At 42.4% G+C, this 24,111-nt stretch overlaps 1 protein-coding gene across 1 annotated transcript in view; it reads right to left on the reverse strand.

Moving 5' to 3' along the window:
* Positions 1 to 19,652, reverse strand: part of sh3rf1 (SH3 domain containing ring finger 1) — a 31,964-nt gene extending 12,312 nt beyond the window's left edge. Inside the window, exons 1-4 of the mRNA XM_022751531.1 lie at positions 19,437 to 19,652; positions 17,977 to 18,482; positions 1,610 to 1,885; positions 946 to 1,041 (exon numbers count right to left, since the gene is read on the reverse strand). Coding sequence (XP_022607252.1) covers positions 946 to 1,041; positions 1,610 to 1,885; positions 17,977 to 18,357 — 753 coding nt within the window. The 5' untranslated portion in view covers positions 18,358 to 18,482; positions 19,437 to 19,652. The remainder of the gene's footprint in view (positions 1 to 945; positions 1,042 to 1,609; positions 1,886 to 17,976; positions 18,483 to 19,436) is intronic.
* Between the last annotated feature and the right edge of the window lie 4,459 nt (positions 19,653 to 24,111).

The following is a 24,111-nucleotide window of genomic DNA, read 5'->3' on the forward strand; positions in this document are numbered from 1 at the left end:
CACAGAGCGCTCTCACTCGCTGTCACACGTTGCCCCGAGCAGCTCCCTCTACTTAGGACATAAAAGCTAAGCATTTCACTCCAATCCAGGAGTGAGCTGTGCAGGTTCATCACTGACATGTCGGCACATTAAGGCAGACGTGCAGGATTAAGAACAAAATACCAGGTGGGTAATCTTAACTTCATTAAATTTAAGACCATCTTTAGCTGGAATTGCAGATTACTGTGCAAACACAAGTGACGTGTCAGACCAAAAGAAACATTTTGAGTTGCTCGACGTGTTTGTGACGGTACTGCTGAACATGACTGCATACCATCTAGTCCCAGGATAACTAAATGTTCTGTTCTGTTACTGTGGCTCCTGCTACACAAAAGCAAAACAATCAAGAAACTGAGAAATTTTCTGCATAATGTTTCTGCAAAACCCATCACTCAGTGTATAAATATGATTATAATAGAGTAGAATACATGAAAGGAATAAAGAAAACTGTCAAAGCTTTGAGGAAAAAAATAAGAATTGCTCTCCCTCTGACTAACCTCAACATTATTCTTGTGCCAAGAAGATTTTTTGACATATTTTTTCAGCTAACAATGGAACGCACACTGACATTGACAGTTTCCAAATGAAAAAAAATGAAATGATCTTTAAAGGGCAAAGATTTACTTCATTCTGTCTGGATTATTCCTCCAGCTTTTAAAAGGAAGACCTGTGGTGCTCAGAGACTGTGACTGTCTAAATCTTCAAAGACATGTTTAGTGGTTCTATGAAACATACGAGCATTTTCAAAAAGGCAGAAAAGTATCGCACACATTTTGTAAGGCGTGGAAGGAAAGAGGAAGACGTTCAAAAGGATCTTAGTGTTTTTCTGATCTTCATTAGGCATTCGCTTTAAATAATGACCGGGGACATTTTGACATGAAAGGTTCGTCTGGTTCGTTTTCTTACCTCGACGTATGAGATGGGAAAAATTCCAATTTTGTCTCCCAGCATTCCCTCTGCCCAATTTTCATCCACTCTGCGGATCACAGTCAGGATATCGTCCTGAAAATTCAAGACAGAGGGCGGCATTGCGTGAGGAAGAGCCTAATTAAGGATGATGCTAGCTGAGAGTGTTTCTCATCCTTGAGGAACAAACACGGAGCAGAAATAATGAGGTAGGGCCAATGTTTTATTACAGGGAACATGCCCGAGAGTGAAAACACCGGGGTCTAAGGGATGGCATTCTGTTCAGAAAACTACTTAGTAAGCTTGTTTCTGTTTTTGCTCATGTGGCATTTAAACAAGTGATGACAGAATACAAAGACATCACAGTGTGACCCAAACAGCAGGGCAGACACAACACCTCAGCTACTGTGGTCGGGCCGTGCCTTGTTTTATGTGGCAGTCATTCTCTCCGGTCTAATTACAGTTGTTCATCAAGCAGTCTGGCTCAAAATCTACCCCACTTCTCAGGGCGTCTCAGTTAACAACCCCCGCACACATATAACTTGAGAAAATGAACACGTGGCGGACAGAGTGTCAGAGTGATGAGAGGTTTTTTATTTTTTTTTGTTTTACTGCAGCGACCTCGTGGCAGAACCGTTGCAGTCGCTGTGTCACATCGTCTCACCTTGGAGAAGGGCAGACAGTCCTTGTCCGCCTCCTTGTCTTTCAGCTCAAAGTCATAGAGCGCTTTGCACTGAGGTGGCGGTTGTGGCAGCGGCTTGATGACCTGGACAAAGTTGGTGGGGAAGAAGCCGTGGACTCCACCCATCTCCCCGTGGTACCAGTTCTCGTCCACTTGCCGGCGCAGGATGATGATGTCGCCCTTGCTGAACTTGAGGTCTCCCGGTTCCTTGCCATCGTAGTTGTAGAGCGCCTTGGCACAGGGGAGCTGGGGTATACCCTGAAGACAGAGTGAACGCAAGATGGGGAGAGGGTTGAGAAAGAGAGATGATAAGTATAAATGTTGTATTTAGTTCTGTGCAACATACTAGTTATACTAAATCTAGTGTGTTTGTAGTGTTGTTTGTCACTCTACTTGAGCCAAATTTTAGAGGGTATGAGTCACGTAAGATCTCACAGGAATATGTAAGGGAAAGTGGACAGTCTACAGATTCTAACAACATTGAACCATATTTCTACACCGTATCATCGCAGAGATATTAATAGAAAAACATCCATCGACTTCAGAGGGTTAAGTGTAACTGGTACGCATGGTAACTTTTCTTGTAAAACAGAAATGAAGGAGTTGCTCACTGCTTTTAAAAACTAGAACAGAGCGGTGGTGAGACAGCTCCAAGAACATCTCCCCAAAACAAAACAAAAAAAGACTGAATGAATAAAAATAATAAAATAAATGATATATGGGTTATATTTCAATCTCAAAAACTCGAGTGTTACAACTTTTGAAAAAGATTTTGCTTTCTCTTTGTGAAGTTAGTTTTGGTATATGGTGTGGAATTGGGACACAGGCTTAGTTCAAAGCTGTAGGATTCATGCAAAATTAATCAGCAATTGAAAGCACATTTTTCAGAAAGGTACGAGAGAAGCGCTGAACGGAAAATATTCAAGCTACGGCTCATAGAGGCACTGTAACAAGTTTGTCAATAGTCCATATAAGAGCTATCACATTTCACCAAAGGCTGTCTTGTCACTCCTGAATCAACGAGAAACAAGGCTTTGTGGGAAATTAAATGAGTATGTTTTTTGTTTTTTTGCACAGCAAACAAAAAGTAAACAGCAATCTGTGAGTTTACTGCTTCTACAGAGACAGTAAACTCTCCGTCTGTGTCCTTGTAGTGAAAAGGTCTGTGTGCTGCGTGTTCACAGTTTAACTGTGATGAGCCTGGATGATTTTGACTAGCTGACTAACGCCTTCAGAGGGCCCAGCGCCCTTTCCCTTTATGCTGCAGAGGAAGGTTTTGTATCTCAGCCCGCTAGGCTAGAGCCCTGAAAGGCCCATTCAGGGAATGACAATCCAGGGAGAGAGGGACAGCGAGCAGAGGGGGGTGGGGGGTAGCAGGATAGAGAAGCATCAATGTTCTCCATTCAGGGTGGGTGTCCATGAGGAAGGCTTCAGTCCAAACCAACCCCCCGCCATTTATCCCACTGCTGTTAGACGTCCTTCACAGTGATCAGAATCACAAACACCACCGACCGACTGGATCTCAGCTCTGGAAGTGAAACCTCAGAGTCGACCAGGAACATAGAAAGTAATTAGAAAATGTCTAGAAGTCAGACAGATCCTGGCAGAGTGAGGAAGTGAGCCAGAGACAGAGGGGTTAAAGCAGAGTTTGGAGCTGGCTCTGCAGTCTTGTTAAAGGCTAATGAACCGTTTAAAGGCTCAGAGGAGAATAAAAGTACAGAATGAGCTGTGATGGTGAGCCAGGGTGACATTACCCTGCTGCAGAGAATCACACAGCCTGAAGCACAGAGCCAATCAGTCTCTGGCTCTGCTGGTCCAGCCTGTGGGGAGAGAGATGGCAGAGGAGGGGTATTGCAGGCCCCTGCACACTGCACTGGAACTGGGCCTCCTTTCAGGGGAAAACAGGGCTTTTGAGCCCACCCAGGCCTGGCAGGGAGTTTCGTGATGGAAATGCAAATGAAAGTGGAAGCTCTGCCATTTTTGTTTCAAATGACAGAACAGGTTCAAGCTACACAAAACCAACGGGATCTAATTACATGGTAAATATGAAATGCTTGTGCCCTTGAAACTGTTGACGTCTGTAAGCACTTGTTTGTACAACAAGGCCAAGACTTAATAAAACCTTTAGTAGCAGCACAGTGTCCAAAGTCAGCTGTGTTATGTAATCACTTTCACACATAGTGAAAGTGATTGCGTTCACTCCTGACAGGGTGTTATGTTTTGGTCTCACACTCCTATTGCCTACGTCTTAGCTGGTTTTTGATCTCCCTATCCTGGCCTCATAAAAGAGGGGCCGTCAGCAGAGTTACATTTCCATGTTTCACTCGGCTTAACATAGTGAAAGGGAGAGGGAGAGAAACTCAAGAGAGATTGACTTCAGGGGCCTCTGGATGTAAGAGGTGGTGCGAGTGTGCAGAACAGAGTAAAACTGGGGCTGGGTGATGGCCGTGCAGGTTAATATCCGGTTTGCATCCATGGAGACAGTGCTGTTGTGTCTGCAGTGGACCTGCATAAAGGAGCACCATCAGTCCTGACCAAACATCCCCTCTTGAGAGGAGAGCGTACTGTGCTTCTAATTGGAGTACAAGGAGGAAAGCCACGGAGTTGCTACCACATAAATGCTATAAAAACAGTCTCATCTCAAGGCTGCTAGCAACACAAATACACACACACACACACACACACACACACACACACACACACACACACACACACACACACACACACACACACACAAAGATCCTCCTTGGCTTTAAATCGCTTGTAAAAACTCCCCAGGGCGAGGGCGAGTTTCCATTAAGGTACATCTCTGCATGAATCTCCTCCAGGATCAGGACGCCACGAGAAAAGACTTCAACATCGGACAGAACTTTTCTGGTCAAAGGAGGGGTGGGAAAGTGGTTTTTTTTCTTCACTCCTCCTCTCCAATTGTTTTCAACATCTGCTGTGAAAGTTTATGGAAGTAATTATACAGCACTATAAGCTGCTGTTGGGTTTCTATATCAGACTGTTGCTACTCTAATGAGAGTCTGTAGGCTTCATCTAATGAATTCTAGCCCCTTTAAAGATTTAAAGTACATAATTACCCACAACAGCAACAACCCACTTATACCCTAGGTAACCAAAGAGAAGTCTGCGGGTCACAAGAGGCTCGTGGTTTTCTTCTTTGAGGGCCTAAATATAATAATCCACATTTATTACAATCAGCACAATTAAAAAAAAAAAAAAAAAGACTACTTCCTCTTTTCCATATACTGACAATATTATTTAAATACACAACAATAGACACCCAGCAGCCTAACTTTCTCTTACTACTAGCATGTGCACCACCAACAGTGATAGCAGGAAAGTAAGTTGGTGACAGAAATATTTATGTTCGCACGCAGCTTGACACGGTGATAATTATGGCAAGTAGAAAAGTACATTACCAGTTAAAATGAATGTTTTGAGGGATTTAATGCATCGACGACTCGTATCAGCTGGATAAACAGACAACAGTTAGTGAGCTAGCCTCCACCAGGCAGCTGCTTTCACAACCTCCTCACACACTTTGAGCTGTTAATAGCTGTAAGTAGCGCTGCTATCAAACCTAATAGTTTTGTTTTCGACTACAGCTGAAGTAAACTCTCCTTGCCTGACCCACACACTCCACAGTTTGAGTTTGATTTACCACTGCAGCTTTACAATGACAGGGAACAAACAACCAGTGTTTAACAGCGCTGGGCTGCTCTGGTGTATATCGGTATTCAAACATTTACACCCTGAGTGACACTTCAACTTCACGATATAGTCACGATATTTTCTTGCAGCAGAGAGTGCCAATTCTGTTAACACACCAGCAAGACAGACAGATAAACAGACAGAGAAAAGAGAGAGAGATTAGGCCCAATGTGCAGAGCATCAGCTGGTGTGTGCAATTACCCCTGTATTGCAGATAATACAATTAGACCTGTGTGCTAAAGGGATTTGGCTGTTATAGTGTTCTCTTCCACAGCACTGGATTATAGCTGAATTACTCAAGTGTTCTGCTCGACAGCACAACCAAATGTCAACAACCAGTGGGCAGACAGGCATAAAAACACAATCCATGCATGCGTGTAGTGCCGCGGAGGTAAGGCTAGGTCAAATGAGGATAATTACGCTAACAGCTTACCTTTACACAGTAATGTTTGCAAGACGATTTAAGGACAAAAATAGGGCCTCCTTTGGGGGCTGTTAAAGGTAAGGTTTCAACACCGGTGAATTTTTGTGCACTGGAACATGGGTCAGACAACCAAACAACACAACAAATGATAAAGCCGCTCTTCTACAGCAGTTTCTCTTTACAGTTAAAACGTCAAAGTTACAGGCAACTTCTGCTCTGTCAGCAGCTCAAGGGTTGTGTGGAACCACCGCAGACTGAAACCTTAACCCCCTGTGTGTAAGTGCCAGACATGACTCCACTCCCATATGGACACCTCTAGGATCTCTGCGGGGTGGGGGCTTTTCTGTCTGGTTTGCCCTTCCACATCTATTACCAGGCCAAGACATGTCAGACGTTCTACCAGAGAGAGCAGGAGCAGCATCTGCCACACTGACCAGGTGGTCATGGGACATTTGTTGCCGCTTACTGAAGATTTTGCCACCAACGCTTGTAGCACAAGCACTGACACATGACGGGCGTGAGGAACTCTGAAGGCATGGGCCATCTTGATTCCATTAGAGCTGCATTAGTTTAAATTGATTCCTAATGGCTTTTTTAATGACCGCTGCAGAGCGAGCCTCTTTTACCGCCTCCACACAAATACAGGAACAACACAGACAGACAGAAGCAGATAAAAGTTGGTAGTATCAAGTTTATGAGAGCCAGAAGCTACAAATCAACCTTTTTAGAAGTCACCGTCAAAACTAACCAAGCTCACCAGATGGAGACTTGGATCACATTCATAAAAATCTGAGCAGAAGTTGAAATTATCCAAGTGGTTGTGTGGGATTTTAATATTTTTTTTTTTTTTTATATAAACAGTGTGTTCATCTATAAAGAATCTTGTGTTGCAGATAAATCTGTATTGAGAATAGGTTTATTACTGACACTAGAAATTTGTATTTATGGCACATTTTGGGTTTTGATTTCTGCGGAGAAATATCTGTGTGGTACTTCCTCATTGGTGGGCAAAATAAAGGTGGTGAATGACAGCTGAACACTCTCTTCTCCCTTCATTTTTAAAGTGTCCCATTGAAACTAAATGTCATCATGAAAAACAATATATTAACGGGTCATGTTTTGATGCAGAGACCTTCAGACGAGCAGCTCCCGTCACAGCAGAACCTCCTGACACAGCGCACTCATCTGGAGCTGTTGTCTCCCTCTCAGTATGAGACAAAGGAAAAACTTCCATTCTCTGGTTTCTATGGAAACTCCACACAGGAGCACTTTTTTTGGCTATTTATGGGTCTCTTGACATTGCGGTGAATCTTGTGAAAGAGTCATTCAGTCAGTCAATTCTGGGAGAGGGTGCAGCGACGGCGCCCTGGGCGGTGGTGAGGTTAATGGGCTGTCACCTAAAAAGAAATTGTCCAACATTTTTTTGGGACGAATGCCAAAAAAAAAAAAAGTCAGAGTCCGATAACAAGATCAATACCAAACTCTCTTGTCTGTACACTACTGCAGCCAGTAGACGGTTAGCTTATAATGACTCAGGAGGAAACAGCTAAGCCTTTGTCCAAAGGTAAATCCACCTGTAAAGCACGTACACAGCAAACTAATCATTAAAAAAATGCAAAGGAGGAAGTCCTTCTGATATTACAGAACATTTATTGCAGCTCCAAGCGAAACTATGATGTCAAAGAATCAGCTCATACTAAAGTGTCAAATTCACTGTCAACCAGCAAACTGTTATCTGGTTGTATTCAAGCCACTGTGGGAGATATTATACATGAATTAAATCATGTTATATGTGTACATCAGTATAATAAATTACCTGAACTTGTCAGGTATTGATTTCACTGACAAAAAACAGACATTTCCATTTTAATAAATGCTGAGCCAGGATGAATTCCTGCCTGACAACTAGTGTATTTTTTTGTTGTGTCTCTCTCCACTGAGCCAGCTCCTGAATTCAATAAACACAATCAAACAAGCAGAATTCAGATTGCATAAAATCTAAGTGATACTCAGCCTCAGTGTGGTAAGAATCATTTATCTACTTGACTGCGTTTTTTAAGAAAGGAAAGAGGCAATAAACCATTCAAGCTCTCCAAGAGCTTTACTCTTTGACAACTCACTGTGCTTGTTTGTTTCCCTCTCTACATACCAAATGAGGTCCAGCACATTAGTCTGCAGGCACGAAAACACTCAGAGCAGTCTGGAAGCCAGATGGAGGCTTGGATCACATGTGAGAAGAACAGGAAGTTTTCAAAAGCCCTCGAAACTATCCTCCTGTTCCTCCTCATGTTCCTCCATGTTCCTAGGTCAGTGAAAGCATCTCTCAGTTCGTCTAATACTTATATACTCTGAGAAACGATATCCTCTACTCCCCTGAGTGCCGGTTAGAAAACACATCTCAGGGGTAACCACTCACTGACCCCAGCAATCTACAGTTTTACTGCAAGTTCCTGACCTTGAGCTGTAGCCAGGGGGCTCATGAGAATCTGGGTGCTAGACTATGATCAAAGCCATCCCTCTTGGAGTCGGGGCACAGGCCCCATAAGGCTGCCATGTGCACAACCAGGAACTACGTTGAGATTTCTGTCTTAAGGTGGTGGTGGAGTCTACAAAAACACATGGGCATACAATCAAGACATTTCTGAGGAGGGTGCACTGTGCATGTCTACAGACCAGTCATCAGAAAGTCATTTCAGCAGGAAGGGAGTATGGATTTGTGGGAGAGCAAATGCACACACAGTAAAGCTCTCACACATGAGGTTTTCATGAAGCTATCGTGTGTTTTTGAGCGTATGAGTAGGCTCTACAGTGAAAATGCAATTACATGAAACCACTTGCACATGAACTGGCACATCTCTTTGTGTAGGCTTTTTTCTTCACGGGCCGGTTTTCTTTACCTGGCTGGCCTCAGATGAGGGGTACAAGCTGGTGCTGGGTGGCCCTGGGATCACCCAGTCTGCTTGTCTGACTAAAAACTGAAAGAACAGAACTCTTTAACGCCGTGCCAGTTCATACACCGGGCTTAACAATAGCTCTCACAGGAACCCGCTCACATTTCAGAGCAGACTGAGAGAGCGAGGAAGCGAGAGAGAGAGAGAGAGAGAGAGAGAGAGAGAGAGAGAGAGAGAGAGAGAGAGAGAGAGAGAGAGAGAGAGAGAAAGAGAAACAGTGTGGGATCAGAAGACTGAAAACAAAATGAGGCAAGGAGAGGAAGCACTGTTTTCCATCCTGAACCTACAACATGGTTTTCTGTGACACAAACACACCCGTATTGGGACATTCAGGAACTGATGATTTAAAATGTTTGGGAGCCCAGATCAAGAAATCAGTCAAAGAAATGTGATATTTATTCTTTTGTTCATACTTAAGATCTATTTAAATACACCGGGCTGGAGGGGATGTGCTGTATCCCGCAATTGCAATGAAAACATTTTCATACACTACCCATGACAATAGCTAAGTAAGCACCACTCAGTAGAAGATTTAAGCATTTTTTCAGTGTGCAATGAGATTATAAGAGCAGGGGTATTTTTATTTCTCAGGTATTTAAATTTAAAAACCCGGATTAGCACTAAGAGAAGTGTTGTACAGAGGAAGTTAGCTTGTATCTAAGCTACGGAGGGATTAGTTCACAAATGTCACAGTATCTGTGTATTGAGTAGCAGTCAATATGAGCTGAATACTAAGTATTTCCGCACATTACTCTCCACTGTGCTGGTGAAAGCGTGCAGTGTCTGTGGCCTTTTGTTTCTCTTAGTCATTCAGGGTGAGCCACCTGCTCTGCTCTGCTCTGCTCTGCTTAGGCTGACTTTGATTTACACAGTGTTGTGAACTGAGGGGAGATTTGACAAGGAACTAGACAACTACCAACGCTGTAGGCTGCAGAATCCTAAATAAATCCTACTGGTTATCTTTGTTAAATGTCTGACTGTTCGTCATATGCTTATCTTTCAATTGTCCAGTGTTACATGTCAGACTAGTGGGCAACTGAAGAACATTTGCTTGCATTGGCTGGTATTTGTACGCCTCTACGGTGGACAAACAAAGCCAGGATATTGACACAGTGATGGCAAAGAGCCAGGGCACAAACACTGCATCTGTTCTCTGACTCGAGAAGCAGCACAGCACCGGCCATTTTTCACTTTCTTAAGAGAGTGTGTGAGTCTGTTTGTCCATTCTGCCCTCGACTCAACCCAGATGTCACATGTAGCTGCTAGCTTTCCTCCATCTCCGCTCAATGCTAAGTGAGCTGTCACGTACTGGAGCGACAGTGTCAAGGAGCAAATCTGAAGAAGTCTCAGTTTGGGGCCGTCACTAGTTTCTTGGTCTTCTGTGTGATTAGTCTTTAAAAACAATTATGGTACATTATTACAGCTTTGCAAGAGTTCACTTCAGGTTGTACAGGATGATATATTAAGCATCAAAACAGACCAAACTGTATGGTGAGCACCGTGAGTATAAAAGAAAATGAGCATTTGTGAGGAATCCATGCTCTTCATAGCCATCTCAGTGTTGAGTGTTCGTGGCCACATTGACCATTAGAGGCAGACACATGGTCAGGGCTCATAAGACTGAAGACATTTGACAAGCAGATAATTCTGCTTGCACAGACTCACATTACTAAAACCCCAGGGTGCTGTGGTTACTCAGCCCACAGTAATACCATTACGCTCTGGGGAGGAAGGAGACACAGATGCTAGAGCCTCTAAAACTAATAAGGACGTCCATATTCATGAAAGCTAATGGGCCTCTCCTTGACATGATCAGTGTGAAAATCACACCTCCCTACCACAGAGAATAAAATACTGCTGATTGGTTCAAACCTGTGCTGACATTTCACCGTAGCGTTGTCACAGGTCCGTTTATGCAGCGGCTACACACCTGTGTTTTTGTGGGTGTGTACAGAATAATGGGCCCTCATGGATCTAGAAAATCAGTCAGTGACTCATTTAAACAAACATTGTCACGACTTTGTCAGGCCACACACTCACAGACAGCTGGGTGTGTGCGTTTGTCTAAAAGTGCTCAAAGTGCATTTTCCTCTAATCAGAACAGTTATGATTGGATACAAGTGTGAATGTAGTTATCTAGTCAGTGCTTTTGGTGGGATGTGAGCAGAAAGCATATGATGGCAAAACGCCCCCACCACCACCACCACCACCAAACCCAAGTCTTTGTCAGGGCTCTCTCTTATTCAAGTCCACCTCAATAATTAATCACACTCTGTCAGCGAGAGAGACCCCACACTCAGTAACTGAGAACACAGGCTTTCAAGAAGCTGTTTCAAGATTCTGTCGCTCGTTCTCGCAAAATAAAACACAGATTAATTGTTGTCTAACCACTGGAAAAAGAAAAAAAAAAGACTGTGTTGGAAATGAAACATCTCGTTAGCGCTCAAACGATTTATCAATTAATCACTAAACAGAAGTTATTAGTGTGCAACTGTTTTCATAACGGAACAATTGTCATTTCTTTCAAACAGAAATGACAATTACTCCACACAGCCCCTCAAATGTAGAGAGTATTTTCTGCTTGTTTTTATGTCTGTAAACTCAACAGCTGTGGATTTCTGACATCAGACATCACCTGGAGCTTTCGGGTATTCAGGGTTTTTTTCTGGCATTTTATCGACCAAATGACTGGCAGATAAATCAATAAACAAAAATGAAAATATTCGTCAGTTGCAGTCTCTTGCAGGATTGGAAAGATAAAAAATTTTGACATAAAAAAGATTTTAGGACGAGGAATCTTTATAAAATGAATCTCTCCAAACATATAAATTGATCCAAAACGGCAACATCCATACTGTCTGTCTTACATCAGATATAACAAAAAAAAAAATCACTCAAATTAAAGTACGCAACACTTCATTCTCTGGAGTCAGAAGCAGATTGGCCAGTTCGTTCTCACAGCTTGTACAAAGATGTCACTCAGGGGACAAATGCAGATTAACTGCACCTCGGGGCCTCGAAAGAATAACAGCGAACTTTTCCGCATACAGCAGAACAGTAAATATACATGGCTTACAGTAGAAAGGCCAGAGATCTGAGGAAAAGGTTCAAAATATTTGACAGAATTAGTTTTTTTTTTTTTTTACCATCTCAGAAGGAGATCTGGGACCACACATCTCTCACATGGCAGCAAGGTGAGCCAGAGGCAGCCACTGCTGCTTGAAGATGCATCAAGAGCCAGTAATAGCTCTTGGGTCAGAGGTCAAACAACTGAAAACTAAATTCCCAGCACATCATGATTCTGCCTTAGGGATGGGAACTGAACACTTAACATGCCAGCAGTCAAACAGCCCGTGGATGGCCAGTCCTGTTCCACCAATCACAACACAGGGTGAGAGGTCAAACTGCTCTGTTAAGGCCAGGCAGGTATTAGGGGCACCTTGGGAATAGGGGTGGGGGGGGGCACAATGGGACATATGTTGTCAACCAGCTGACAAAACAGTCAAAAGAATAAAAACACTTACAAAACAATTTGGTGTCAATGCATAACGCCCAACCAGGAGACCATCTGACTTCAAATCATTTATATACTGGTATAAAATGCATTTTTATACGAGTATAAGCACAGTCTGTAACACAAACAGCTGATGAGACACGGTCATAACATTTCTTCACCAAGGATCTTGTGCACTGGACCACACACAGAAAAACAAGCGGTAAAGAAAGGCTTTCGTTGGCCCCCACAGGTGTGATAGCACTGTGGTAACGAAGGTCACGGCTGCTTCCCTTACTATTGTCATGCTGACAGACTCAGCAGGAGATGAGATATGGATGGAGAAGGCATGGGGGTGGGGTTGTGGACAAATGTGGCATTTTTGGTTGGTGGACCACCCAGAATTTTGTGTGAAAAAAACACTGTAAATAACAACAATTAACACACCTTTGTTCACAAAACAAAGGTTCAGTGCTGGATAAAAGCAAACCAGAGCTGTATTCATTTCTAGTTAATTGTATTTATTATCAATTATCTTTGTTTGACTATTTGTAGCTTGTTGTGCTGTTGTCTCTTTTTAGACTGTACATCTGTATATTTTTTAGCCAGTTGTAGGATATAATCAATTGTGTGTTGTCTGTTTTGTGCTGTTTTAATTACATTATACATGTAAAAGTCCAACTGGAGACAGGAGTCAAGAAATAGCAGTAGCTATAAACTCTTTGTGCAACACATTAGTTTCATACCCTGAAACTATGTTAAATTGCATTGTCTCTTTTGAATAAATAAATAAACTAAAACTAAATTTAAAAAAACCTATACAATGAAATTAAATGTAATCACCATTTCACATATAGTCCAAACCATGCAGAAAATAATGGCCAGATGGCCAATACTCTGCATGAATATAAAACTATGTCTATGCAACTGCTACAGCTGAGTCTGCCTGCATGCATGATTATCAACAGAGGTACAGACCTTATTTATTTATTTATTTATTTATGTTAGTATTTATACATACATACATATAACAGACACAGACCTCTGCTGTCCTTTAAAATCCACACATTTACCTGTGAGTCTGTGATCAACACTGAATGTCTGAACAGCAAAGAACAGACAGAAAGTCAACATAGATGTACGTGGTGATACTTAAAGCAGGTTTAGTGGAGAGAGCGTGAACGTGAGCTGGCAAGTTGGACGAGACGAGACAAGCCCAGTGTTTAGACGAGAAACAGTGACACACACAAACACAAAACATCCTGCTCTGTTTGGAGTTAACAGAGGGTTAAAGGGAGACTGAACAGCCTCTTCCCTCTATGTGTGTGGAAAAAGCCTTGAAAGCCCAAAAAAAGACAAAGACAGGCACACACCCTTCGTCTGGGGAGCAGCGTAACCCTACAATAAGGAGGCCGTGGCTGCACCTTAATCACATGATTAGGTCTTTTGAAGTTCTCTTTCAGGATTATGTAAACCCATACGTGGAAGACAATAACATCCCACTGCATAACAGACCACTTGCTCACACACACTGTGTATGTTTTCCAAAACATGGTAAGAACGGTGGGGAATGTGAGGATTACAAACGGGTGTGAAAGTGATGATGAATGTGTTTGTCAATGTATGTTAGCAAGGCAACAGACCACAATCCTGTCCAGGTACCCTTCCTCTTGCCCAATGCATGATGGGATAGCCTCCACTCCACTTGAGCTTGTACAGGATTGGCGGTATAAGAAACTGACTTATGGATTCTGGGTTCCACATTTTTACGTTCCATTTACATATGTTTAAAAATATAATTTACAATCTGGCACTGAAAAACTGCCTTTGTCAACAAGAAACAAACTGATTTAAGGAATATCAGATAAGTATGTAAAAATATATAGTCGCATCCGGAGATGTAGACACAGGTTGCTGCATGAAATAACAAGTGTTTTGTTTCCTCAGAATGAGAGTCAGCAGTCAGCAGTGGGAGGAGAATGGGGAGCAGCGCCGACTCACTGTCTAATAAACTCTAATCTCATTAGACCTTTAACAGGCTCCAGTCTGGATTTAGGCAGCAAAGAGGGAGGAGGTACACGGCAGAAATATGGTGAAAAAAAATAAAAATACAGCTTGTGTCAGTGACTCATAAGAGAAAATTACAGGTGGCTCCAAAATCCCTGACACACACTGTCCATAAGGTCACGACTACTTGTGGACCTCCGTGGGAAATACAGAGGAGGCAAGAGAAAAGTGTGAGCATGTTGAGAGAGCAACAGGAATGAGTAGACCAAGGCCCTCTTGAAAAATTCCCAGTGGAAAGCAGTAAGTAAGAGTTTGCCAGTATGTGGGCAGAGTGAGGGTGTAATGATGGGGTTCTGTCGCACAGGCAGAGGTCAGCCAGCCGGCGAAGAGGAAAGGCTTCAACAACAGTATGATGTCATCAAAGAGGGCCAGTGTGACTCATCGACCTCAAACGAGGGAGGTGCAGAGGAATTTTAATGAACTACTTCTACATAAGGAACCCATAAACAGCATTCTTTTTTCCCTCTCTCTGAAGAAATAAATCAACTACAAAAATGACAGGACAAAAACACGCAAACTTAAACTTAAAAATAACCGAGGAACAAAAAACTTTGCAATGTCTTGTTGGTAACAAGACAGGAGACAACTTCCTTCAATCAGAATAATACCAGATTAAAAAGCTGTTTTCTTCTTTCTGTTTGCTTAAAATCAATTCAGTGGATTTGAAGATAATGAGAAATAATGGCAGGAGGAAGAGGCTGTGAAACATGAGAGACCTATAAAAAGGGAAAAAAAAAAGTTTCCTTGTATAAAGTGCTCATTACCAAAGATAAGACAATGACCTAATTACATTCCCAAGAGCTTAGGGAAGAATAGTGTGTCATTTCCCATCAACTAAACACACAAAGACAGACACACATACACAAGATTACACGCTCTCATCCAGTAGGTGGTTAAGTGAGGTTGTTGTTGTTGATTAAAACATTATCACACATATAATAGGAGCATTTCATGTCACTGTTTTTTCCTTTAAATGTATTGTGATGACTCCCAAAATGCCAATAAAATATATTCACAAAAAAAACAAAACATTATCACACAAACATTATTCCACATATTAGAGCTCTAAACTGTGGCTAATATACAACCACCATTACAAATGAAAACTAAAGCTTTTATGACAACTTTTAAGAAACTATCATAAAAGGTCTATTTTTAAGTCTGTGGGAGAAGAGGCTCAACTCTCCAGGGCTCCATGATGATAACTAAAGACATCCTCAGAAATCTCTCTCTAATTCTTCTTTCCTCTCACTCGTCGGTTCCGACCCCTGACTGCCATGACTCCTGAACCCTGACCTTTGACTTCCAGACAGCTCCGATGGCTCTGCTCGCTCTCACACAAAAATACCACAGAGCTATCTGTTTTCAATCTGTGTGAACAAAATACTGTGTTATATGAGTCAACAAGGGCGAGGGGAAGACAAAACATCCATGTAACAGAGCACCACTGAGGTGAGTCATCAACCTGACCAGACAACCACAGCGCTACACTCAAGACGAGCCCTTTCATTCCCCTCATCAAAGAAATGCCAGGACAGAGTGTCAAACAACTGCTGCCACCCTAGAGATTTAAGGGGGGGGGGGGGCAGAAAGCTGACTGTACGAGGTTACTCACTAAACATTTGACCCTTTTGGTCCTGACGCCTTCACTTAACACTCATCAGCTTCTGTTACTGGTAGTCTTCCATACACACACACAATCTCTTTTGGCCACTCTACAAGTGTCGGTCAGTCCGTAAGATCAGAGGGGACCCGAAACAAAACCCTGTTGTGCATCTGTCAGGCAAGACCCCACTGCTCTCCCCTCCCAGCCATATAAGAACGGCACCAGAAGAGCTGCTTCAAGCCTTGATACCCCCCCCCCCCAAAAAAAAAAAAAAAAATCAGGGGACAGACAAGTCACAATACAGAAGTGGGAATGAGGGTGTCACCCAGGGGCATTGAAGCGCTCAGTCCCCATGGAGCACTGGCCAGAGACCAGGCTGGGCAGTCAGCAAGAGCTTTGATCTCTGCCTTTTATGTTCTGAAAATCTTACACCTGCACAACCACGTCTTTTCTTGTTCTCTGTCATCAGCAGAACGCCTTAAGACGGCAGAACAGACTTGAGAGACGCCATTAGTCAGAAACATGACATCCTACAAAATTGTTGGAAATGCGAGGAAAATAGGAAACGTCTTTCTCACAGTTACACATACTGTCACACAACACTTTGATATGGCGTGTGCATGTCGGAGCAGTGTACCCTCCATGCCTCTACTGAGGGATTGTAATCAACTGTCAATCTTAAAAACAGGGGAGGGGTGAAATAATATGGTAGTTTCAAGTGTCCACCTTTTTTTTTTTATATATCACCAACAAGCAGGCTTTTCAGAATCAAGGGGAAATTCCGCAATGCACAAAATGGCTTTGAAATGAGCACGAGTCCTCTGAAGTCATAGAATGGCAAATGAGGCGGGTCCCCCGGTAGCGATTTAGAGCGAGGTCTCTGATCTTCGTACCTGCATGGCTCGGTAGATACATTATCAGCGCTCTGACATTCCAGTGATTCTACACAGGACCTTGACCTGTTCATCCACCCTATCCGCTCTACACGGAGACCAGAGCTGCTCCAACAGGGGCCCGTGGGTCTTCTTCATTTTATTGGAGTCGGGTTTTTAAATGTGAAATACTGATCAAGCAATACCATCACAAATACTATCTTAAGTGTGATTTGAGTAAATTTGCAGCAGGAAATGTTAAGAATCTTCACAATTCAGGTGGAAAAAACAATATTACTGACTTTCTAATGTTAACATTTTTCTCTGGTGTGAACCGTGCTATATTCCTATACCAAATAGTCTGGACAGAGGAAAGTAGCACATTCTCACACACACACACACATATATATAAAACTTCTAGTTTTATAAATAATACATAAAAGCAAGAATATAATGTGTATTGGTTTTCCCATAAAGGAGTGTAAATAATATAGAAAAAGATCATTTTGTTGTTAATGGTTCAGTAAACGACATTAAAATAACATCTAAACACTAATGCAAGACATGCCATCAAAGCTGTTGTCTTCAGCACCTGCTTTCATCTGTGAAGGACAAAAATACTGATGCTTTAAGGTCAGCATGGTTCCTTGTACTCATGGAAGCTTACAACAAAAAGGAATCTAAGGTGTTATTTTCCTATTTCCCTGTGTTTAAAAGACACTACTGAAAAACAGGCTCCTAGCATTTTACAGTTTCCCCCTGCTTCTCTGACTGTTCAACTGCTCTCAGTAATGCAGATAAAACAACCCCACCCTGCGTTTCTCATGTACATTCACGAGCAACACAACAGCAGGATCTCAAGTGTAGGAGAGACTTTGGCATATGGCATTGTCAGCAGCTATGAAAGAACTGCACGCCCTTCTTACGGGAAAAAGCCCGGCTGCAGTCGGCGCAGAGAGCAGACTCATTTGTTGGCTCAACTATAAACTGCTCTCAATCACTGCCATCAGCATTGTTGGGCTGCTGGTCAACTGGCTGGCTTTTGGATCACCATGTTAATCAACAGTTAATCCGCAGCAAAGATTAGAAAGCCAGTAATGCAACATGCTGCTTTTAATCCACACAGATTTTCTCTGTTTTGTTTCAGCTTGACCCTAACAATGGGAAACACAGATTCATGCTCACTGATCCATGTTTAGTTACTGAGTATACTAACCCGGACAAGGGTGCTCTTAGCCTGAGCTCGCTGGGGTTGTGCTCCTGGGGTGCCCTGGTCCCTGGTTCCACTGCCATGTGCTCTGGCCACGGCTCCAGGCGTACCATTTGTGCAGACTCCAGCCCCAGGACCAGCCCTCCGAGGCCTCTGCTTGATGCCGTCCAACAGGCGCACAAGGAGGATGTTGCTGGGAAGTTCATCCACAGCACATTCCACCAATGTCCGGCACTCTGGGCAACGCAGCTCGCCGCGAGAGCCTAGGATGCCCTGGAGGCATCGTCGGCAGAAGGTGTGCTGACAGGGAAGAACCTTTGCCGAGGCATCCAGCCGCTCCAGACAAACAGGGCACTCAAGCAAATCCAACAATACTGACTCGTCCATTCTCTGCGTGTTCTGCCTCGACTTCAGCAGAAAAACATGATGCTGATAAGAGTTTTGTTTGGAAGCAGGACCAGTACTGTCACGTCACTCCCATACCTCGGCTATGGCCATGGCATCTGCATCAGCTACAAAAAGAGGGTCAAGACAAGCAGATTAATCAACTGTACAGACAAGAAACAGGTCATTGTGTGCACACAACAGACACCACATATGGCTGAAACTAAGCAGTGTTGCATTATTTGCTGAGCATAACAAACAGCACATTTCAGTCCTCGCACAGAAAAACTGACGCCATCAGTCACATTTAATCCCGTAGCTCAGTGATGATCTGACAGCATTTGAACAAACACAAAACTCCTGCCCTATAGTTTGGCATTAGATCACCGTGTAAGTGACTGGAGGCCAAGTTAATCTAATTTACTCCAAAGCGGATGACTACACCTGGTAACTGTGATCTGACAGTTAAAACAACATGAGCGCGACAGAAAGAGAAACCTGCAGCAACAGTACATGAGTGAAAGACTGTGATTTGTCTTTCAAGAGCAAAAACATAAGAGAGGAATTTACAAAGAAGGCAGTCAACACACTTTGCCTGGTGAAAAATAAAAACGTACTATGACAAAGTCAGCCTGGGGTAACCCATCTGACACATGCTGACATCATAAGAAGACATTTAAATGATAAAAAAAAATCCAAAAGCGTCCAGCCTGTACGGCAGTAGTGAAACGTTACTCCAGGGAAAAAATGTCAATATTACGTAACAGTTAACAGCACGAAAAACGTGTACTTTAGTGACTTTTTTTTTTTACGACATTACTACTCTGCGCAGTGGTGTTTAACTCGAGAAATCAAAACTACAAATATACATTTTAAATTAAGTTTGCTAGCAACGGTCGATCGCTAACGAGGGGTGAGAGGGGGGGGGGCTACTTTAATGTTGTAAACCGATAAGTAACTGACGACTCGAAGTTTTTACAGCATACGTACTTGAAAATGTGTCTTTACAACTTCTCGGACAGAAAGCAATTTATCTAAAAACACTTGAAAGTAATTCGCCCACTAAATACAATTCATCTTACCTCTTCCAAAACAGGACTCCTCCTCTTGTTGCCTCGTATCTCCCAATTTTTTTTTTTCTTTTTTTTTTTGCCTCCTTGCTAACGTTACTAGTTAGCAAGCTACCTGGAATCTACAAGCCACTTATCTGGAGTATTCAAGAGAAAAATACTGTTGTTTTTTTCCCTTTAAAGGCGTTCAACGTAGAGTGTGAACACACCTCTGTCAGATTACTTCAGTAAAAGCTAACGTGAAAAAAAAAAAAGGACACGGGCGAGACAACGGAACTCCAACCGCTCCGAGCGCCATGCTAGTACGCTACTTCTGTTCTGCTGGACTGTGTTGCTGGAAACAACCGGAGAGGGGGAGGGGGGAGGGAGAGGAGAGGGGAGGGGAGAGGGGGGGGTGCGGGCTTCCAGCGCGGCCGGGAAAGTGGTAAATTACAGGGGGCTACGAACACATGAACGAGACGACAAATTACCTGAGCGGTAACGTTTGGAAAGTCGCTTTACTTACAAATGTGTGTTTGTAATGGAAGGCAACAGCCTCTACAAACGATTACTTTATGTCAGCGTGGTAATTTATATCCTATTTCCAACCAAAAACACCCGGGAGCCAAATCGTACTGAGTACAGAGGACTACCACAGTCGAACACTGGAATTTCCGAGGCGCACCGGAAGGCGGCGTCTAAAGGGCGTGAACTGAATCATCTAATGATATGTAATGAATGATGTGTCCAAGGCAGCATCTTTTCCCAGACAGAGTGGAAAATAGCTTGTTTTTCATTTCATTATTTGGCTACCCCTGCGGACATGCTCTGCAGTGAACTGAAAGCCAGCACATCTGGTACTCTGGTTAAATGACACAGCTCCTCAAATGATCAACAAGATATGTTGTTTTTTTTTTTTCTTTCTTTCTGTTGCATTTTGGGCAGAATTCACTGTGGTACTTCGCTCTGACACCAAGGTTTCCTACTGCACTGAAGCTGTAGTGTTGTACCTGACTTTCTTGTCCCTTAGCTTTGAATAAAAGCATCTGCCAAATGAATAAATGTAAATATAAATATACATGTAATGTTCAGACAGACAGCAACTCTGTTGTGTGGACATAACAGTTACCTTATTCTTATTCTTAGTTGTCTTATTCTAAGATAGACTTATACTACTGAAGCTAGATGAGCACCAGAGAGTGAATAGGGACATCTGGTGGTCACATTTTTCATTATTTTCTCGTGAAACAAGCAAATTTTCCAAACCTCTCACCTCCCGGTTCTTCTCCAGCGATATTATTTAGCTACTTATTTCATTCCCAGGGCAAAACAAACTGACACCAAGTCACACGTACAGGATGTTGAAGCTATGGTAGCGTCTGTCCAGCTCGATGAAATTTCATGTTATTGTTGCAGCTTTTAAATAAAAGTGCAATTGGCCTTGTCTGTTTAATGCGATCTTTACACAGCAAATAGAATAATATTCTAGTACAAGTACCCTTCTGTGGACTACAACATCCCGCATCTATTCTTGAGGCAAAAGCAAACTGATGGGCCTGTCCTCAGCTGATATAAAAATAGACAACAAGCCCACAGGGAGAGGGGGAGCACTTTTCCAAAGGTGCTGCTTTTATTACACAAAATACATTTGGAGGAGACCTTTGACTCCTCATAACCTTCACAGCAAAGGCACAAGCACAAAAGGGCTTGAGGGAGAGGAATGAGGAGCAAGTGACACGCTGCCTGAAAATAAATATGTGATTTATCTTTATCTCATTCAGAGGACTCTGCATATTGAGCAAGAGGGAGAGATGAAGGAGAGGAAAAGAAAGGAGCAATAAAGAAGGAGATTTATGTGGAGGTGGCTCTCTTCTGTCACATGTGATCTCACAGGAGCTGGCAGGAGCCCTCGGGTCATATTTCCTCACTGTGAAGAGGCAGCTCTCCGCCCCTCCACCTCCACTCAGACAATGGCCCCTGCCCTCTTTTTTTTCTGCTTGACCCCTATGTATTACCACACACTCCAACCCTGCACATACTCAGTGCTGTTCTCTGAAAAGGCTTCAGCCCACACTGTTTAATGTTATTCAGAAAAGCAACGGGAACGATTGTAGACTATGAAAGGCCACACTTTTTTCATAATGACTGCACCTGAGGGCAAAAACAAGATCAGCATGCATACACACACACACACACACACACACACACACACACACACACACACACACACACACACACACACACACACACACACACACACACACAAAGAAAGACACAAACCCTCATATGATGTAGGTGACAGCTGTGTTGCTGCCTATAAATGGGGAAGCAGGAGAGGACATGACAAGACATATGTCCCTATTTCCATGAAGGGATGAACCTTGACAGAAATATTGTCCTCTCTTGTACAGCACATCACTATAAACAGACGTTCAAGATGAAGTATTGAAATGCAGCAAATACCAAAATGAAAGACCATTTATCAAAAAGCAAAGTGCTCTCATTTAAAGCGCTGCTCTCAAGTTGACAATGCTACATAACTCGCTCTTTAAAACAATGATGTTTTAATTTGAAACCAAACCAAATCTCACAGGCTTAATATGCTATTAAGATCAGGACACTCGCATCCAGTAATCTCCATTTGTATTACTTTGATAAGGCTTTCAAACTTACAAACTCAGCCTGAGGCAACCAGCCTTTAAATTAGATTAGAGACCATAGCTGAATGTCAATGAACGCTGCCTGATAACGGCTGAGTGCGTATATTTCTCTGTGGGGTGATTTCCCCCTTTGAGAGCTGGGATCAAGCCAAACACAGGCCTTATGGAAAATTCAAAACAAGAATTGATTTAATTTCATCCCAAGTATAATGTCAAACAGAGAGACTGCGTGGGAGCGTATTAGACTGAAGCATATTCTGATCTGTCTTTTTGTTCAATCTAATTTTACTATGTTATCATATTTAACATTTAACGATATTTAACATGTTATCATATTCACAATTTATGAACAATAAACAAATTGTTTAGAAAGATGACATTAAGATAACCTCTTTCTCTTGTGTTTAACTACTAAACCAATATAGGCCCAAAAACCAAGTAGATATATTTTATTAATTCAAAAACAAATCTCTCAGACAGACAGTTTAATACGAAACAGATATTAACAAAATCAGCTTAGGTGCTATATACCGTGACACCAGACTGAGCCAATAATGTGCTTTCCTTATCAAACACTTCAAAGAGAGCCACAAGCATCTTGTCACAACCTCTCATGCTCTTATCGTGGTGTTTGTACTGACAGTTCAGAGAGTTGCCTGCCTTCATGCAGCCTACTGTATACGCCTCTCAACAAGCAGAATGCAAATCACCACTGAGATAAAACGCCCACCCATGCATAATACAAGTCACACAATAGCACATATAACAGAATCACTAAACACAAAAAGGAACAACAAACAAACACAGCGCCACCGTGCAGCATAAATACTGGATGAAGTGCGATGTTGTGCACAGCATACAACAGCCTGAAGCCTTTGACTTACACCCTGAATAAAGTTAAAGTGGACGGTATGGAAGGCAGAACTGTTCACAAAGGCATCAAAATTCAAATTAATTTCTAATTTGAATAGAAATGTTATTATAAATCTATATAGTTATAATTTAATATATAGTAATAAGTTATGAATAATATCAAATCATTATAAATCGTATCTATCATGTATTTGCGGTGTAATCTGATGCAAAACCCCGACATGCAAAAGGAAAATTGACGTGTGAAACTGACTTTGCATTTGCATATTCAATTTGGCACATAATGTGCAACCTCAACTTGAAATGCATGCTGGGCTTTTACATTTGAATTGAATTATGGAATGACTTTAGCAGAGATGGGGGAAATGCATTCACATTCATCTAAATAATGGCAGTTTTATGCCAGGCTCGGTGTCTGAAATCAGCCGGTGTCATCCATTACCACAGCGCCAGGATCTAAATTGGCTGTTGGGAACATAACAACTCATGGAGACCTGCAGATTGTTGGCCTTGTTTCCAGTCTAACTTCTTGGCTCCCACATCCTCTGCTCCTCATTATAAAGTCAAACATTCCTATCTTCAAGTTAAAATGATTTCCACTGTTTCTAATCATTGCTTTCTAATGGAAGGGCTGACAACCCGACATTTGATATATGTGACTGTTTAACAAAAACAAAACAAAATAAAACCAAAATCTTGATCAAATTAATTTTAATTGTGTAAAGGCAGATCCGGACTGAGCTCCAGTTACAACCCTTTAAAGTACTACAGTGTTAATGTCATCAAAGGCTGCAAAGCTCCATTATCAGATTGGTTTGTTTATTCTTATTGGAAGGATACTACAGCCAATTACTTGGTCATGCTCCAACGCAGAGGAAACACCCACTTCTCCTGTCGCACTAAATCAGACGTGGTGTGGTGTGAGAACACTGGAGGCTCGTGTTATATTATTCCACAGGGGCTGCATCTACAAATAAATCTTGCTTGCTGACAGAAGGGCGAGTGGCCTGTTGAAGGGCTGCGGATGAAAATAGTCTTGTGTGCTTACCTGTGGCACCACAGTCTGACGACCCGTGAAAAGAAGCACGATTCTCTTCTAAAACCATTAGAATCGTATTTTAAATTGAAGAGCTTTAATAAGATCATCTTTACAAACATTGATATTAATTTATAGG

The sequence above is a fragment of the Seriola dumerili genome, unplaced genomic scaffold, assembly GCF_002260705.1.
Source record: "Seriola dumerili isolate Sdu_G_001 unplaced genomic scaffold, Sdu_1.0 BDQW01000155.1, whole genome shotgun sequence".
NCBI classification, from domain to species: domain Eukaryota; kingdom Metazoa; phylum Chordata; class Actinopteri; order Carangiformes; family Carangidae; genus Seriola; species Seriola dumerili.